The following is a 20,118-nucleotide window of genomic DNA, read 5'->3' on the forward strand; positions in this document are numbered from 1 at the left end:
ATGTGAGGCTGGCAAACAATATTCGCTGGGAGGACCCTTATTGTGATCGAATTCCAAGTAGTATTTTTTAGTCACATCTCATTCTTACACACACACACGAATCCTGTTGTGTTTTAAACAGATACTGAAAACCTCAACTCTATTTGTGAATCTTTTTCTTTTTTAAGATATCTTTCCTACAGACAGAATCTCTAGCAGCCAGCCAACAATCCAGGCCTAACACTTTAGCTAACAGCTTCATGGTTCAAAAAAAGTAGGGTGGGGGAAGTGAGAGTGAGTAAAAACAAAATGAAAATGACCAGTATGTTTTGGGAAACACTTTACTACAGTTATTAGGTGACCTCACTGGGGATAGCACGCCCTCCAGAAACCGTATTTACCACGAATCACCCAAACTATTATATTCAATAAGGTCAAAGGGCTGATTTATGTAATATTTTTAAATTTACATTTTATAAATATAAGGATACTGTGTGTATTATCAAATAATTCATTTGTATTTCTAAAGTGTCATATTTTCTATTGTTCTTGTTAATCTGTTTGAACTAGGGAGAAAAAAAGGTATTGAGATAGTTGAATATTGGATCCATCAATCACTAAAATTGAACCAAGAAAAGATCCAAGTTTTCATAGTTTAATTCTATACCATCCATACTTCTCACCAGAAAACTGATAAGGGCTGACATAAATAACTCAGTTGGAAGGATATCTGACTATCTTATAAAAACATTATGCAGAATCTTTAAAGGTGTTAGCCCTGGCAGGATTCCTAGGTGAGAATAGGCAGCTATACCATATTCTACTTTTGGTGGCCTCCTCACTTTTGGTTTTTGTCATGACCTCAACCAGGCCCCCTTTGAAGGTTTATTTGTGAACACAAACCTTTCTCCTTTAGCTGGTCTCATTTTTTTAGTGGTCTAGGGAAAGAGACCGAGGCAAGCTGTGGCCTATTTTAAATCCTTAGGTTCCCTTCCCTCCCACTCCTTGCCCTCCTCCCCTCCACATTCCTGCTACATGGAAAGGCAGTGGGGCCTCATACCTCAACATTTTATTAAAGAACCACTTAGCCATTCTCTCACCAGGATGGGCACAAGATGCCGGTTATTCCCTTAGATGAGTGGGTTTTTAAAAAGCTGGGTGGGAGACCCCATGCTACAAATTTAATATAAAAACTGTTAAAGGAACCTTTTTTTAAATCTCAAGAACAGCCTTTTCACACTTCTCTACCACCTTTCCATTGGCTGTGTGTAAATAAACAAAGACCACCAAGTGAGAACAGGCTATTTATTCAAAGCTTGCAAGGCAGCCAGCCACCTTCACTCAGCTTGGGACTTACAGGCCGGCAGTAAAAAAAAAAAAAAAAAAGGGGGTGGGTGGAGTAGGCTTCAGGGTATGCTCTGATTGGAGGTTAACGCGCGGAAGCTGGAGGCGGGCTAACTAGAAGCCGGGCATCTAACGTGATTGGTTGGGGGGGGGGGGGTGGAAAACATATTTGGCTTTCTCTGATTGGTCCCGAGTTGGTAACAGGGGCAAAAATTTGGGAAGCTGGCAGTCAATGACCGACTCCTGCCCGTTCTAAGCTGATCACTGCAGAGGCTGTGGTTTGGCTTCCCGTGTTGGTTGCAGCAGAGGTTGTGGGTCGTAGTTCTGTTGTCAACATATGGTCCCGTCATTGCCCTGTATATTGTCTGTCAACTGGGTGAGACCCAGGTTTTTATTTTCCCTTGACCTAGATAACTTTCTAGCTTCCGATTTTTGTTTTACCTGGAACAAGATTGCATTCCTATTATTTCTGTTAAGGATAAACGGAGACATTAGGATATGGAAAGTATTTATGGGAACAAATACATCAGTGTCTTTCTGATGAGGGTCAGGCTGGAGAAAGAATCACCCTCGGTCCTCTGATTCCCCATTTCCGTACAGAACTCCTGTTACCATTATAACTGACTCCTTAGCAGCGTTTCCTTCCTTCGGGGGAGGCTCGGCCTCCTTGGTTCCCTCTCTTTGAGGACTGCCCTTTGGGGCCGAAAGAGGAGGATCGTTGCCCCAGTCTCCCACTCTCCTTCCCGAAGCTCGCTTTCCGGGTTCCGGCCCGGGTCGCACCCCCGCTACCCAGCACCCCACCCCCGCCCAGTCCTCCTACAGCGTCCTCCACCCCCGCCCCCGCCCGCCCGCGCACAGCGCCCCCTGTCCCCCGCCCCGCGCCCTCCCCGGTGCTCCCCACCGCACCGGTCCCGGCCGGCCCCCCTTCCGGTTCCCACACCCGGACGCGTGCCGGCGCCTCCGGACCACTGGTTCCGCGCGTTCCTGCACGGAGGCGCGCCCCGGAGGGGCTCGAACGGACGCGACCCCCTTGGTCCCGCAGCAGCCTCCCCGGCCCGCGGGAGATGTCAGGTCAGCTCTCCTGTCCCCGAGTCGCTACCAGGTCCTTGGTCAGGAATAAGCAGATCCTTCTCGGGTCCCAAGCCCCCGACATCCATTCTGGGAGGACTCTTCCCAGCCACCATTCCCCGATCATTTCTCCTCAGCTGTGGAAAAAGCAGCCCTCCTTTCTCTTCAGAAAGGGACCCGTATTTTCCCTTCAACTTCCATTAACTTGGGCCCCCGCGGGCCCCCAGTCGGTGGGAAAGCACTACCCTCCATTTTCGCCTCAGGGAGGTTCCTCGGCCCGGATCTCTCCTGCCACGAATCAGGAGAGGCCGAGGCGCCGCGGCGGGCTCAGCGGCTGCAGCTGGGCCCTCGCCATCTTGCGCGGAGGAGGAGCCGCGGCGGCCGCCATGCGGAGAGCTAAGGGGCGGGGGCGCTGCGGGCGAGGGAGGGGGCGGGGGAGCCGAGTTAGCTCGGCCCGGGCGGCGGCTTCGGCGGCGCTTTGAGAGCGGGCAGCGGCGGAGGTAGGGCTGGGTGGCCCATGGAGCGGGCGAGCGCCGGCAGGCTGGCCCACTGGCCCCCGGCGTGGAGCGGGGCGGGGGGCGGGGCGGGGGGCGGCCGAAGCGAGGGGCCGGGTGGGGGCGGGCGGAGGTTTCCGAGGAGGAAGGAGCCGCCGCCATTTTGGGAGCTTCGAGTCAACAATAAAGGACCGAGGGTACAGAGCGGGAGTGGCCTCAGTGGTAGGACTCGGGCCCGAGCCGCGAGGAGTGGGGTGAGGTGAGGGGGTGGAGGTCGGCGGTGCAGCGGGGGCTGCGGGGAGTCCCCCCCGCCCCGGCCGGCGTGGAGGGCGCTCTGAGGCGGAGGACTGAGGCCTGGTCGGGCCCGGGGGAGGAAGGCGGGCGGCAGTTGTGGGGCGGGGGCGCCCGGGAGGAGTGGGATAGAGCACTGTTGTGCCCGACGGGGTCCGGAGGAGGAGCGGGAGAATTCCTCGGAGGAGCTTTGTGGGAGACGAGGGAAGGTGGGATCGTAGGGGGTGGCAAGGACTTAGGGAGATCGTGGAGGTTACAGGGTACGAGGCGGCCCTATAGGGGGCGGCAGGGATATGCAGTAGCGGAGGGCTGGGTTTCGAAGAGGACCGGCTGCTTGACGGAGTAAGGCCTTGCAGGTCGATAACAAGGGGGTGATTATGGAGCCCCAGAGTCATGGAGGAAAGGAGGGGCCGTCTGACTTAAGGGTTTCTCTTCGGGGCCTTTTGGGGGAGCCCCTATTGTTTCCTACCCGCGGAGCTGGTTCCCTGCTCTTGTTGCGCAGATACGATTGCAGGGCCCCAACCCTTTTGTGTTTATGGGCCCAGGGAGCTGACTCGAAGTGTGTGGGTTTGGGGGGGGGTGTTGAAGGGGAGGGAAACATTATTTGCCTACAGTTATGGGGCTCAAATCATTGGCTTGTTTCTTTCCCTTATCGCTCACTCCCCTTTCTCTTCCACAGTCCCCTCGCCCCTTCAAAATAGAACGGTCACTCCAACTTGCAGACCGAGCTTAGAGAAACTGCGCTGCATTCGCACACAAAAGGTCTTTTTGGAGATGACGATACTGTTTTGGGTGTGAAACTGTCAATTGCTAACTACAATCTGGGAAGTGCTGTAATTAACTCCGCTAGGGGTTCCTCCCAACTCGTCTCTGTTTCGTTCGTATTTTTGAAAATGTAGAAATATAACTTGCAAATCTAAATTGGGAAGGGGTAGGAGGAATATTTCTTTTCCTGAGACGTAGAGCTGCAGTGCTGGTTTTAGCTTAATTAAGAGGGGAGCAGTTATCACATAGTCACATTTTGGATGCAGGGAGGTTTGAGGTCTTACGTGCATGATGGACAGTAATGATATCATTTAATTTTTAGAAGTTGCCACTTTCATCCTCTTAGTGCTTGCAAATAAGTAAGTCTTCTGGTATGAAGTAGGTGATATCGCTGATCATAATATAAACCTGTCAATACAGGAAACCAATTACTACCTTGCACTGAAATTGGGTGGCTCTTAACCACCCTCTGCTTAAGAGGTCACTCAGCTTCTGGGAGACTTGGAAATATACAGCTTTGTGTACGTGATAATCAGGATTTGCTTGTGAGCAACTTTATTTTCAATTAAAAAAAAGACATCAAAGAGTTTTTTTTTTTAATTTTATTGTTTGAGAAACCTTGGTGTATGGCAGAAACGCTAATTAATAAGCTAGTGTATATTTGGTAAGAAATGTAAAGGAGTCAAAGAACAAAGCAAACAGTAGCCCTTTATTTTCTGGCCTTTTTCCCTCTGGCTTTTAAATTATGTTTTCATTTACTTCCTTTAAAAATAATTTTATTTGGGGAATAATTTAAAAATTTTTTAAATTAATTTAATTAGTACTCTGGGTTTCCTGGAAAGTTTGATTAAAGTTACTAGTATCTTTAGCCTTTCACAGATTTTTTTTTTAACACAGGTAATTTCCTTTTTGTGTTTTTGTAATTTAAAAAAATGCTACTTCAAGTTGGGATATACTTTTTGAAAAGTGTTATATTTAAAAACGTAGAAGTTTTTTTAGTATTCAGTTTTAATTAAGGTAGCTAAAGGTTTTCTTGGCTGTTTTTCAAGCAAAAGATTTTGACATGTAGACATAGTTATATCCCTTGACTGCTTCCGTTACTCTTTTAAAGGGCAAAAACTTAAGGGAAAAAAAATATTTTTCTTTATAAAGTTTAACTTATGTCATTGAAATTCATAAGGGCATAAATGTGTTCTTCTGAAAGCATAAGGTGAAGTCAAAAGCTCAACTCTTCAAGGATTCTCAGTTGTCAGAAATAGAAAAAAAATTAATGAATTGTCTTGCCTTGTTCATTTGTAGATTTACATTAAGTTGTGTGATACTTCATTGAGTTGTAATGCAATTGAGTGTAATGACTCATTGACTTTAAGAGGTGGCAGGGACTTCAGAGAATTCATCAGGGAGGAAATAAGGGAAGAGATTGTCATTTGACAACTAATGCTAACTTAATCACAGTATCTTTCTACTTGGTATTCTCTGGGTTGCTTTGAACTGACAGTTTAAAATGTTTGAGATCGGTCTCGGTGCAGGTTTGGTTTTTGAGGCAGTTCATCTTTTTGTGTCTTTCCTAGCTTGGCTAGTGATTTGGTCTCAGTGCAGCTATATTCTTAATTCTTTAATTTAAAAGAAGAGAGTGCTTCTAAAGGAGTTCTTTAAAAGGGAAACAAAATTTTTTTTTCTAATTTTACTCTGTTTGCTAATTTAACTTTTTTCTTTGTTTCAGACTGAAGTGAGCGAATTCAGATATATAACTCAACCTTGTTAGAGGGCTTTATTAAAAAATAAAGAGTTGATTCTGTGCATGAGAGCAAGTTACTGCTGCTTACCGTTCAGAGACTTACAGGTGCTTGCCTGCATTGCAATAAAGGACTCATATATTGAGCAAGACTTATATTTATCTCTTCGTTTTGGAGAGCCTAATAAACTGTTATTACAGTTTCTCTACTGACTTTCAAAAGTTTTGAAGTTTGAAAGAGACATCTTTGCAATTAATACAGCATGAGCACGGCCAGAACAGAGAACCCTGTTATAATGGGTCTATCCAGTCAAAATGGTCAGCTGAGGGGCCCTGTGAAGCCCAGTGGTGGCCCTGGAGGAGGGGGCACACAGACACAGCAACAGATGAACCAGCTGAAAAACACCAACACAATCAATAATGGCACTCAGCAGCAAGCACAGAGTATGACCACCACTATTAAGTAAGTGTTAGAATAAATAATAAACACACTTGGGGGACCAAGGAGATTTATTTTGTTAGTTTGTTGTTGACTACTTTGTGTATACCTTAGTTTAACCATTTTGATAGCAAATAGAGGACAGATGCCTTTGTTTTATGGCCAGCAGGTATTTGCAGTAGAAGAATGTATTTCTGTCATAACTAATTCAGGTTTATTAAGTAACTTAACAGGCACAGATTAATATATATTAATTTTGTGTAGACTATTTTTCGAAACATTTCTGGCTTTCATAATGAGCTCAGATTCATCTTGTTTTTGCCAGTATGGCTTTTTCCCTAGTGTTGGAACTTGACCTTATCCTAGTTTGAATGGCAGTTATAGCCAGTTTCACGTTTTAAATTTAAAGACTTGCCCAGCCTTCTGAACTTCAAACATACTCATAGAAAATTTATCCATAACTTTTTTTTAGTTTATGACACTTTGCTTTTCTGCCCTATTTATTTACTTTTCAAATACACTTTCTCCTCCTTTTACACACACACACAAAATAACAAGCAGTTTATGTCATAGGGAACTCAGGATTTTGAACTCTTGTAAACACATCTCTGAATAGTCCCAAACCCGTTTGACAACTTTTAAAAACGTAAGAGCCTCATCTTACTACAGAATATTTTTTCTTTTAAATTTGGAAGTGTGTAGGCTATCATCTTTAGGTGTACACTTTAAAGTATTTGGTAACTATGACTCCAAAGAATCAGTTAATAGAAAACATTCAAGAATCTTGACCCATTTGAGATTTGTCTTTGTTAAAAATCTAGCCATGTAAGTTGATTTAACCTCTAGAAATCTTCGTAAGATGATAAAACTCTTTCAAGGAACCAAAGCTTGTGTTTTATTACAACCTAGATCTTTTCCATGCCTAAAAAGTACTTACTAAAGAAAAATAGTCCTAACTTCCAACAGAATTGGTTTGGTCACTAGGAGAATTGGCATTAATGCGTATTATTTTTGAGATGAATATTTTAATTAGTATAGAAATCAAGAATATTTTCTAAATTGCAGTTTGTCTTGACAAAATATGAATAGGCTAGCAATATTTAGGCTACTTTTAATCCTTAATCATAGAAACATAAAGCTACATTATTTCATTTTGAGAGTATTTTCTACTTGAACTCAGATTTGAGACAGCAGTGGATTTTGCCTTTTTTTTTTTTTTTTTTTTTGCTTTTCCTAGGATTAATGGTTTCTTTTCAATTCTGTGAATCTTTAAATCTCAGTTTAAATGTCATCTCTTCTATGAAGACTTCTAGATCCCATGGCTCAGAGCTCTTCTAATACCTATCTCTATCACTTATTTTCTCATTAAAAATTTTTTTTAACCTCCTAAGATTATACATTTTTTTTGTAGGCAGATTTTGCATTGTATCTTCCCGCATTTTTATCCACTATTTAGTGAATTTGGCAATGTGGCAAGCTGGCTTACTAGGATGTTCAACTGACATTTTTGTTTATACCAAACTTTGCTATGGTATGGACTGGGGTGAAAGGCTTTAGTACCCTTGGATTGGTAGCAAATAGTTCCCTGTGTTACAGTATCTGGGATTATGTGGGACCTAGCTTTAAGTAAAATATATGCTTATCTTTCTAAATCAAGACTCTTGAGATGTTTGGGGTGCTCTAATTATATGAGTTACTGCAATTAAATCAGTGAAAGCCTACTTATTTTAAAGACACAGTTGAAAGCATTGTCTGCTTTATTGACAGTCTTTTTTCTGTTAGATGCTTTGGGTATTGTATTATTTGAAGTTTTTACCTGACCAAAAAGAAAATTTTTTATTACGTTTTCTTTGTTGTTTTCTTTCATGGTTTCAGGCATCCCCAGTAAAAAAGATAAAGAGAGATGTTTACTAGCAGCTAATGTCGAGTTCTTCTTTTGCCAGGCACTGTGCTGAGTGCTTTATAGAAATTATTTTATGTAATTTTTATCCCATTTTTTATGTGAGAGAATGGAGGTTTAGAAAAGTAACTGTTTCCAAGGTCACAGAACTAATATGTAGAAGAGTCAGGGCTTGAACTCAAGTCTGAAACTTTATAGATTCCTTGGCTTTAACTAGTCACCAAGAGTTACAAACTCAGATGCCTATAGGGGACTGCCAGATTAGAGGGTACTTGCCCTATTAAAAGGCATCAACCACTTGATTTTAAACTCCATTTACTAAGCTCTGTCAAACTATTGCCATGCAGAAATTTGAAACCAGTGTTGCTAAAGCTTCCAGGTTTTTTCAAGAAAATCCAGAATCTGGACTTTTACACAAAATCTCCTAATTTTTTAATGTTGGCCACTAATTTAAATTAAAACACACACTATATAGGTCAAACAAAACATATGGGTTACCAGTTTTGAAAATGGTTGGACTGTATACAACACTGCTTCTCTTAAGAGGATGGATACCTTACTCCCTTCTATTCTTGATTTTTTAAAATTCTCCCTAGATTGTTGTGCTTTGTAAGAAAGAACAGTTTTTCTAAAATTGTTTATCTCTTTTGTTACCTGTATTCTTAAGTAAACGGCAATATGTTAAACTTAGTGTGGTTTTTAGAATTATAATCGAGATGAATTATCTTTGTATTTTAGAATACTAATGCTGTGAATTCTGATACTTCAATTTTACTGTATTCTCTCTAGACCTGGTGATGACTGGAAAAAGACTTTAAAACTCCCTCCAAAGGATCTAAGAATCAAAACTTCGGTAAGTTGGTTGTAACATTCAAGTGGAAAAATGATGTGGAAAGTGAAGTAGTTATTTAATGATAACAGGCACTGTGTTTACTCTTAAGTAAGTTGAAGTGGTTGAAATTGTATAACTCATGTATGATAAGTTGCCCAAAATTTCCACTGTTTGGAGGAATTAGTAATAATGTGTATGTATACACATTATTGTAGTATATAATGTAATATTTAATATACAGTATACAATACAATAATTATCACTATATATAGAGTATTTAATATATAATTTATATATTGAATATTGTGTTTATACGTATATATATCTTATCTCATTTGTGGAACGCTTTTATGGTTTTCAAGGCATTTTCTCAAAATTCTCTTGTTTCCAGCAGCACAGTAAGTTTCAGGGTAGGTATTGTCCACATTTTGTGGATGAGAAAACTGAAGTTGAGAGGTTAGTTCTCTTAGCCCAGTGTTCTCAACCAAGGGCAATTTTTGTCCCCTAGGAAGCATTTAGCAATAGCTGGAGACATTTTTGGTTATCACAGCTGAAGGGATGCTACAGAACAGCCCCTTACAGCAAAGAATTTTCTGGCCCAAATGTCAATAGTGCTGGGCTTGAGAAACCCTGGTTTAGACTAGGATATTTGTAGGCAGTGCATGGTGGAGCTAGGGTTTGACTTCACATCTTGTGGTTTGATACTTATATAGAAATAACAGTATTCCATCAGTCCTTAGAGAAAAATGACCACAGGGTGGCTGGTCTTTCCCCAAAACATAGTTTTTAAATGGCTTGTGTGTGTTAAAGAGAGTGGTTATTTTTCAGTTGAACTATAGATCAAGACAGAGAACTAATCTGCATACATTTATATTTTAAATGGGGTAAAGAATTAGTCTCTCAAACACTTTATTAAGCATGCTAATTACCAAAGGAACCCAGTTGTACTTCATTCTTCTGATGTTTGTCTGTTTTTGTTTGACCAGGATGTGACCTCCACAAAAGGAAATGAGTTTGAAGATTACTGTTTGAAACGGGAGTTGCTGATGGGAATTTTTGAAATGGGCTGGGAAAAGCCATCTCCTATTCAGGTATGTTTCCCCTTTTTTATCATATGTATAATGTTATGAGTTAAGCGTTACACACTTTTTGATCTGCGGGAATGGTACAGTGAAACAACAATTCTCTCCAGTTTGTATACACACACATATATATATATATGTACACACAGGCATACACACTTTCTGAACCTTTAAATGGTAAGTTACAAAATCATGGCCCTTTATTTCTAAATATTTCAGTGTGTATTTCCTAAGAATAGGGATAGTCTCTTGAATAATCATAGTACAGTTATGTTCAGTCAGTTTAACTTTAATGCAATATTTCTATCTCATCTGTCATTTGTAGTCTTATTTTTAATTGGCCCCCAGATTTTGTCTTAAAGCATGTTTTTTCTCTTCTGTATAGGGCCCATCCTAGGATCAGGTATTGCATATAATGGTTACATCTCTTTTAGTAGTGAGCATTTCCCTATTCTTTTTTTGTCTCTTATGACATTGACATGTTAAAAATATGGCCCCCTTCCTTTTTTTTTTTTTCCTCCAGTAGAACATTCCTCATTTTGGGTTTGTCTCATGTTTCCATGTGATTAGATTCAAGTTATGCATTCTTAGCCAGAATACTGCAGAAGTCACATTTGAAGGGATAGTGTTCATCTATTCCTCAAGGGTGATTTTAATTTTGATTACACTTTTGAAGTGGTGTCTTGATTTTTCTACTGTATAATTATTGCTCCCCCCCACCACCTTGAAACTAATAAACAGTCTTTGGGGAGCATTGTAAGGCAATGCAGATATACTACTCTTCATAAAAATTTCCCCCTAGCTCCTCCTTATGTATCTATATATTATCAATGTGGACTCATGAATTACTTTTTTTTTTTAATGGTATTTTTTTTATGTATATAGATTTATTTATTTATTTATTTATTTATTTATTATTTTTGGCTGCGTTGGGTCTTCGTTGCTGTGTGTGGGCTTTCTCTAGTTGTGGTGAGGGGAGGCTACTCTTCATTGCAGTGTACGGGCTTCTCATTGCAGAGCACGGGCTCTAGGCGCACGGGCTTCAGTAGTTGTGGCACATGGGCTCTAGAGCTCAGGCTCAGTAGTTGTGGAGCATGGGCTTAGTTGCTCTGCAGCATTGGCAGGCAGACTCTTAACCACTGTGCCACCAGAGAAGTCCCTTTAATGGTATTTTTGTGCTCGAATTGTCCCATATTTGGCCAGTGTGAGCTCCTTCAAGCCAGTTCCTTTGTGTTTGTAATGTTCCTCTTTCATTTTTTTCCTCTGATAGACTATTTTATAAAGCAGTTTTAAGTTCATAGCAATTGAGCAAAAGAGATTTTTCATAAATCCCTGCCCACACTCATGCATAGCCTCCCCCATTATCAGCATTCCCCACAAGAGCAATATTTGTTACAACTGATGAACCTGTGTTGACACATTATCACCCGAAGTCCATAGTTTGCATTAGGGTTCATTCTTGGTATTGTACATTCTGTGAGTTTGAACAAATGTATAATGACATGTATCCACCATTATAGTATCATACAGAGTAGTTTCACTGACCTCTGTGCTCCACCTATTCACCCTTCCCTTCCCACTTCGTTTTTCTTGAGCACTTCCTTTTTGGTATACCATGATGTCAAGCTTATCTGTAGAGCTACCCTTCCCCAGCCTCAGAATCAGCTATTTCTCCAAGGAACTCTAATTCCAATTAGTGGGGAGTAGTATTAGGGACCAAGATCTAAGCACTAGGTGCACTCTTTGAGTGGAAAGAGCAAGGAAATATATGTATGTATACACATACATGCCTGTAGACCTAAACATGCATTATACATACACAGATTTGATAAATGTGTTTGTTCTCTTCACATAAATTGAAGCTGTTGAATCCAAGCTGTACTCGGGACAAACTCTGTGACATCATTGAGTACTTTTTCATTGAACAAACATGTATCAAGTGACCTAGAAAGTGTTAAGACCCTGAGGGTGTTATGATGAACAAGATAAATAGGGTTCCTGCACTCAATAAGGACAGCTTATTGTACAGGTAATTTCAGTGTAATGTAATGGGCACATATATGTAGTTGAAATTGCACATGTATGTAGCCACTAGGGAAGATGGAACAACATGGAAGAAGTGATCCATGTTCCAAGTGGGGAACACTGGAATGGTGATTGCCTGGGGATGAGTGTGTGCCTTTGTGGACAAACTGAAAGGAGTTTGTTGTGGTTAGAGAAAGTATCAAGATAAAGTTATACCTCATCAGGCAGTTTGAGTGCAGATATCAAAAATATTTAGGAATCTACTTTTCTATAATATAGTTCATGTTAGTCTATTTTATCTATAGGAGTGAAACATTTTATGGGCACTTTTCTACTGTATCATTCAACTTTGTATCTCTAGTACTTAGCAAGGTGCATGGCAGGAAATAGGCCCTCAGTTGTATTGCTTTGTTGGAATTATGGTTAATGGATATCTGTAAGCGAACTTCGTCTAGAGAAGTGTTTGAGAGCACTGTCTTTGCGGTGAGGCTGCGCAGGTTGAATCCCAACTCCACTCCTAAGGAGATTATTTAAATGTCTCGAAGCTTCCGCTTTCTGACCTATAAAATTGATAAAATCGTATATACCGTGGAGTTGTTGTAAAGATTAAATGAGGTAATTCATGTTAGTATCCTAACTACAGTGGCTAGTAGGTGACAAATGCCCAATAAATGTTATGGGGTTTTATTTTATGTAGTTTTATCAAAAAAGGAGATTGGTTCATTTAGCAGAGTTAATTCTTAACGGACGCTTGCTGACTCCTGTTTCACACCTTTGTATTAAATTTTAAAATTCACTTTGTTATTTGCATTCTCAGTTTGGTATAGCATATAGATAATTAACTCTCCAGCCACTTAGCCAGTCTACCATCTAGCTTTTTCTGTAAAGTAGAAATGATCTCCCTCACAGGGTTTTTATCGTGAGGACCAGAGGTAGTGTACAGGCATACCTCGTTTTACTGTGCTTTGCTTTACTGTATTTTGCAGATACTGCGTTTGGGTTTTTATTGGTTTTTTTTTTAAAACAAATCGAAGGTTTGTGGCAACCCTGTGTTGTCACATGATGGTTATTATTTTTAAATTAAGGTGTGTATATTGTTTTTTTACACAGTGCTACTGCACACTTAATAGACTATAGTATAGTGTAAACATAACTTTTATATGCACTGGGAAACAAAAATATTTGTGTGACTCACTTGATTGCACTGATCTAGAACCGAATCCGCAATCCTCCAAGGTGTATTTTGAAATAGCAGAGTATGAATATAAAATATTATTCTATATACCTGAGACTATCATTCACATTGCTTTTTCCTGCACTATTGTTTTGCCTGAGAATCCATGGAAAACACAAGATAACATGCTTCTTAGAATCATTCAGTGTAACAAACCATAAATACTAGGACTTTAGAACCAAAAGAAATCTAGAAGGCCTCTAGTAAAATCCAACCTCGTGACTGACATTCTTCTATTCTCTTCTTGTCTACCTTCTCTCCTCACTTTTTTTTTTGTTATTTTTTTTCTTTTCCTAAAACATGTCTATTGTCTTTATAGTACTTAGTTTTACAGTTTTATTCAGGTTTTTTTTTTCTCTCCAGATATAAAATCCTTTTGATCAGATGGGTGTCATATGCATTTGAATCTTTTTTAAGAGATCTGACTTAGTTGCATTTTGGCTATAAGATTATTGGAAAATGAGGCACTTAAAATCTTTTGAGATGATATAATTTTACACTGACAGGCTGGAGCCGGATATACTACAGATTGCTTCCACACATCTTTCTTTGGTACAGCCATCTGTGATTCTAGTTCTAGGTCTGAATGCTGTGCCCAGTAGCATAACCATGCCATTCTAAGGCCTAGCTTTACAGGAATAGAGACTTCTTTGGAGGACCTAAGAGTCTGTTATTCTGCTTAACATTGAGAAACCTTATATTAACTTGGGGATGATTGGTGACAGCTCTTGCTGCTTCCAGACCTTAGGCACAACTTTTGAAGACTTTTAAGGTAAGAAGGTGATGGAATGGCAAGTAGTTCATTATTGAGGGAAACATGGAAGTTCTTCTTTTGGCAACCAAATTTCATATCAAGTCGGGAATCTCAAATTATTTTGAGAAATTATTTTGTTAACCAAGTCTAATTGGTCGTTTATTAAATTTATAGTTAAGAATTAGAGCATTCTTAATTCTTTTGTAATTCATTCCTCCTGCTGACATGGATTTATTGCCAAAAGAAATATTTTCCTAAATTCTCAAAAAAGTCTTTAAATGCATGTCTTCATTGGTTACTATGGTAAAATTGGGGTGTGTTCCTTAAGCTGGAGATGTTCTTTTTGAAATTACTATCTTCCATCTCCTTTTTTTCTGGGTAGCAGTAGATGTCTTAACTATTGCTTACCTCCTCCACAGTACCCATATTTTTTTCCCCCTGAAATTAAGGTTCTTAAATTCAACTGGTCCTAGGAAGTAAAAAGAAGCAGCTACTCTAAAAGCAGCTAGCTGGGCAATTTGGAGCCTTTTCAGGTACTGTACTTTTGTAAAATGCCTCTCAGTACTAGGAAATTGGAAGGTATCCCATTCTTTGGTTGTAGGCAACAGAAACCAACTTGGGTTAACTTAAGCAAAAGGAAATTTATTGAATATCAGGAATTCACAAGATTAGGGAGAAGTCTGGAGAAACACACTTGGCATTGGCCAAGAACCAAGGCAGCCCTAAAGGGCTCAGGAAGCTGTAAATTGTTATAGGATGCACTATAGCAATTTCAATTCTTAGAAGGGAGCATTCAGCCAGCCTGACTTCAGTCAGTGTCCTCCATTTAGCTGAGGAAGTTGGCTAGACTATCCATTGGGGTGGGGAGGATGTAATTCCTCAAAAGGAAAGTTAGGGTGCTACTAAGAAAGGGAAATGGATAGCAGGGTTATAAAAACACAATAAATACATACTTACTCAGTCCCTAGACCTTAACAGTGGAACATGGACTTTGGAGAGCTAAAGTGGCAGGATCGGACCTTAAGGTCGTGGGGTTGTTTCTGTTTTTTTGTGTTTGTTTGTTTTGGTTTTTGGTGGGTTTTGGTTTTGTTTTTGGTTGCTTTGTTTTGTTTTTGGTGGCTTTAGGGTATAAATCACACAGCACACAATTCACACATTTTAAGTATACAATTCATTGTTTTTTAGTATATTCACAGTTGTGCAGTCACACAACTAAAACAGTCAGTTTTAGAACATTTTCATCACCCCAAAAAGAAACTTCTTTAATAATCACCCTCATCTTCTACTAGCTCTAAGCAACCACTAATCTACTTTCTGTCTGTATGGATTGGCTTATTCTGGACAATTTCACGTAAATGGAATCATACAATATATGCTCTTTTGTGACTGGCTTTTTTGACTTAGCATGTTTTTAGGGCTCATCCATATTGTAGCATGTATCAGTACTGCATTCCTTTTTATTGTTGAATAATATTCCACTGTATAGCTACACCACATTGGTTTATCCATTCTTCAGTTGGTAGGGTTGTTTCCACTGTTAGCTGTTACGAATAATGCTCCTTTGAACATTGGTGTATGAATTTTTGTGTGGAGATATTTTCATTTCTCTTGGGTATATACCTAGGAGTAGAATTGCTGGTTCATATGGTAACTCTTTAACCTTCTGAGGAACTGCCAGACTGTTTTCCAAAATGGCTGTACATTGTACTTAGTGGTATATGAGGTACTGATTTCTCTGTTTGCAAACCGAAGTTCAAATCCTGGTTCTGGCATTTCTTGCTTTGTGACCTTTGGTAAAACAGTCTGAGGATCCATTTGTCAGTTGTAAAACAAAAAGTACCTAACTTGAAAGGATATAATTAACGTTAAGTATCTAAGCATAGTGTCCACCACAGTAAGTTTTTAAAAATTATTTAGCTTCCTTCCTCCTTTCTCTTCTCCCTGGCAGCTCCCCATGACTTCCTCTTGGGTTTCAAAGCTGTCTGAGTTGGACTTGAATTCTCTTGCTTCATATTCCTTAATCTTCCTAGCAAACAGTGGTAAGAGACGGTGTGGATATACTGGATTTCCTGACTGCTAATCATAATGATCACCATATGAGATGAAATACAGTGCATCTTAACTTACAGACTAGCTTACTTTGTTAAAGTCCTATCCTTAAACAGTTTCTGTAGAGCATAAGTCCTGTCAGAGTAGAGGAATAGAAGTCAGTGAATGGCTTTTAAGTCAAAAGATAAACCCCAAATAGGAATTAGGATACCCCCAATCTAATTCTATCCTGTCTTACTTCATTCAGAAGTCTTATCTTTTTTTATTATTATTAATTTTTATTGGAGTATGGTTGCTTTACAATGTTTTGTTAGCCTCCACTGCACAACAAAATGAATCAGCCATACACATACAGGTATCCCCTCCCTTTTGGACTTCCCTCCCATTTAGGTTACCACAGTGCATTAGGTAGAGTTCCCTGTGCTATACAGTATGTTCCCATCAGTTGTCTATTTTGTACATAGTTTGAATAATGTATATGTGTCAATCCCAGTCCCTCCTTCCCCGCCCCTTTCCCCCTTGGTATCCATACATTTGTTCTCTACGTCCAGATCTCTTTCTGCTTTGCAAGTAAGATCATGTATACCATTTTTCTAGATTCCATATATACACGTTATTATACGACATTTGCTTTTCTCTTTCTGACTTCACCCTGTATGACTCTCAGTTCATCCGTGCCTCTACAAATGACCCAATTTCGTTCCTTCTTATGGCTGAGTAATATTCCATTGTATATATGTACCACATCTTCTTTATCCATTCCTCTGTTGATGGACATTTAGATTGCTTCCATGTCCTGGCTATTGTAAATAGTGCTGCTGTGAACATTGGGGTGCATGTGTTTTTTTTGAATTATGGTTTTCTCTGGGTATATGCCCAGTAGTGGGATTGTTGGATCATATTGTAGTTCTATTTTTAGTTTTCTAAGGAAACGCCATACTGTTCTCCATAGTGGCTGTATAAATTTACATTCCCACCAACAGTGTATGAGGGTTCCCTTTTCTCCACACCCTCTCCAGCGTTTATTGTTTGTAGATTTTTTGATGATGGCCATTCTGACCGGTGTGAGGTGATACCTCATTGTAGTTTTGATTTGCATTTGTCTAATAGTGATGTTGAGCATCCTTTCATGTGTTTGTTGGCCATGTGTATGTCTTCTTTGGAGAAATGTCTATTTAGGTCTTCTGCCCATTTTTGGATTGGGTTGTTTTTTTGATATTGAGCTGTGTGAGCTGCTTGTATATTTTGGAGATTAATCTTTGTCAGTTGCTTTGTTTGCAAATATTTTCCCCATTCTGAGGGTTGTCTTTTCGTCTTGTTTATGGTTTCCAGAAGTCTTATCCTTTTAAAGAACCTGATTCAGGAAGTCACTGGGAGACTACCTAGCCTTTTTTTCTGCTGTAGAACTGAGTAGTATGCAGGTAGCCTGTTTAAAAACCATAGAAGAGAATGAACCCATGGGGATAATGGGCCTTCAGGACAACAAAAGATTAATAGAGTTGACTCAAAGTAGGGGGGAAGAGATTAAGACCAAAGGGTCAAAACCAAGGTTTTCTTCTTTGACCTGCTTTACCATACATAATAAGCAGACTGTTTAATGCTGGCTGTAGGAACAAGATAATAGAGTATTGTCACTGGATCATTTTCGCAGTTGTTCTGGCAGCTATGTTAGTTATTCTGACCATATGGAACCCATCTGACCCCTGTGATTGGGGTTCTAGAATAAGAGTCATGGTGGGAAATGAAAGTCATGATGCTTATGATTTAGATATTTCTCCAGTAACGGTTTTTGGGGTTTTTTTTATTTTTATTTTTTGGCTGCGTTGGGTCTTTGTTGCTGTGCGTGGGCTTTCTCTAGTTGCGGCAAGCGGGGGCTGTTTTTTGTTGCGTTGTGCAGGCTTCTCATTGCAGTGGCTTCTCCTGTTGCAGAGCCTGGGCTCTAGGCGCGTGGGCTTCAGTAGTTGTGGCACAGGGCTCAGTAGTTGGGGCTCAGTAGTTGTGGCACAAGGGCTCAGTAGTTGTGGCACACAGGCTTAGTTGCTCCGAGGCATGTGGGATCTTCCCGGCCCAGGGCTCGAACCCGTGTCCCCTGCATTGGCAGGTGGATTCCTAACCACAGCGCCACCAGGGAAGTCCTTCAGTAACAGTTTTAAAGTGCTAGAGATACTTGTTTTGCTCATTAGCTCAAGCATAGAAAGAACTAATTATTTTAGTGATTGTGAATCTCTTTTCCTAATTTATTTTCCTAATTTTCTAGTTTTAGAAATTAAAATGTTTAGTTTTAGAAATCGAAATGTTCTGCTTCCTCTCTGTTTATACCTGTTTTACTTTTTAAATTTCTCTCCGTATATGTGTATTTAATATTTAGTAATTGTTAGGAATCCTTTGCTATTGTCTAGGAAATATTATAATATTATAATAAGAAATATTGTCTTCTGCAAAACACATAAAACAAACTAAGCCAAATATGAAAATGAGAAGTCAGCCTTGGTAATGTGACCATGGATCAAGATAACTGGGATAGAGTTGAGACTCCAGTTGAGCACATCTCAGGACAGAAGTTGGCTGTGAGACAGACATTGGACATTATGTAATACGATTTTTAAAAAAATCAAATAGGACCTGAGGTTAAACTTTCCCAGCTGATTCCTGTTTTGTGTAGGGATAAATTGTCCAACCTACAATTTTTCATTGTGGTCAAATTGGTTTACTAGTCTCAGAATATCTTATTACAGTCTTTCCTTTGAATATTGTTTGTGCTGTCTTTTCCTCCAGTTTTTAATTGTGAAATGTCCTTTGCTTTTTTTTCCTCTACGTATTCATGATGTTAGCCCAAGTTACTCTTCTTGGTTGTTGATGCTCAGCTTCCTTAGACAACACATTTGCACATGCAGACTTACATATACAGTTTTTTTTATTACTTGAGTATGTATTTTATAAGCAGTTCTGGTAAATGTCAGTTGATACTGATGGTGATGTGGACTGGTCCTGCTAATTTATTTGGTCTCTACTTATTCTTGTAAAATACTTCATAATACCAAAGAGCTATGTATACTTTCAGTGTGTTTTAGAGAAGAATTTGCTTATGTACTGTTTTTATTCACAAATAATTTGCATTGTCTTATCTCTTCTAGGAGGAGAGCATTCCCATTGCTTTATCTGGTAGGGATATTTTAGCTAGAGCAAAAAACGGAACAGGCAAGAGCGGTGCCTACCTCATTCCCTTACTTGAACGGCTAGACCTGAAGAAGGACAATATACAAGGTTAGTTTGTTTAAATTGTAAATGGCGATTTAAATCTTGGAGCTATTACCATCTGTTTTTTAGTCAGAACTTAAATAATCTGGAATTTGTATTTATCCTTTTCACAGTTTTTGGCCTGGTTGTCTTGTAAAAATGATCCCTAACTTTTTTTTTTTTTTTTTTTTTAATTAATTTATTTATTTTATTTATGGCTGTGTTGGATCTTCATTTCTGTGCGAGGGCTTTCTCTAGTTGTGGCAAGCGGGGGCCACTCTTCATCGCGGTGCGCGGGCCTCTCACTATCGCAGCCTCTCTTGTGGTGGAGCACAGGCTCCAGACGCGCAGGCTCAGTAATTGTGGCTCACGGGCCCAGTTGCTCTGCGGCATGTGGGATCTTCCCAGACCAGGGCTCGAACCCCTGTCCCCTGCATTGGCAGGCAGATTCTCAACCACTGCGCCACCAGGGAAGCCCCGATCCCTAACTTTTTAAAGAGATTTCTAGTTTTCAAAGTTCTTTTACATATTACACAGCTATGACAACATTCCAGTGAGATAGGCAAAATAAGTATTAAATTTTCAGCTATTTTTTCCCCCAGCTTTCTTTCTTTCTTTCTTTCTTTATTTTTGGCTGTGTTGGGTCTTCGTTTCTGTGCGAGGGCTTTCTCTAGTTGCGGCGAGCGGGGCCCACTCTTCATCGTGGTGCGCGGGCCTCTCACTATCGTGGCCTCTCGTTGCAGAGCACGGGCTCCAGACGTGCAGGCTCAGTAATTGTGGCTCACGGGCCTAGTTGCTCCGCGGCACGTGGGATCTTCCCAGACCAGGGCTTGAACCCGTGTCTCCTGCATTGGCAGGCAGATTCTCAACCACTGTGCCACCAGGGAAGC

General features: G+C 40.1%; 1 protein-coding gene across 7 annotated transcripts in view; it reads left to right on the plus strand.

Annotated features, from left to right (window-relative positions):
- Window positions 1-2,288: 2,288 nt before the first annotated feature.
- Window positions 2,289-20,118, plus strand: part of DDX6 (DEAD-box helicase 6) — a 34,870-nt gene continuing 17,040 nt past the window's right edge. The window contains exons 1-5 of one of the 7 annotated variants that reach the window (XM_059930265.1): window positions 2,289-2,394; window positions 5,665-6,139; window positions 8,805-8,868; window positions 9,834-9,938; window positions 19,126-19,255. In XM_059930265.1, coding sequence (XP_059786248.1) covers window positions 5,940-6,139; window positions 8,805-8,868; window positions 9,834-9,938; window positions 19,126-19,255 — 499 coding nt within the window. In that variant the 5' untranslated portion in view covers window positions 2,289-2,394; window positions 5,665-5,939. Of the gene's footprint in view, window positions 2,395-2,823; window positions 2,892-3,026; window positions 3,145-5,664; window positions 6,140-8,804; window positions 8,869-9,833; window positions 9,939-19,125; window positions 19,256-20,118 lie in introns of those variants that run through there. The other 6 variants (XM_059930258.1, XM_059930259.1, XM_059930260.1 and 3 more) reach the window with 6 other exon arrangements.

Source organism: Balaenoptera ricei, chromosome 8 (genome assembly GCF_028023285.1).
Source record: "Balaenoptera ricei isolate mBalRic1 chromosome 8, mBalRic1.hap2, whole genome shotgun sequence".
NCBI classification, from domain to species: domain Eukaryota; kingdom Metazoa; phylum Chordata; class Mammalia; order Artiodactyla; family Balaenopteridae; genus Balaenoptera; species Balaenoptera ricei.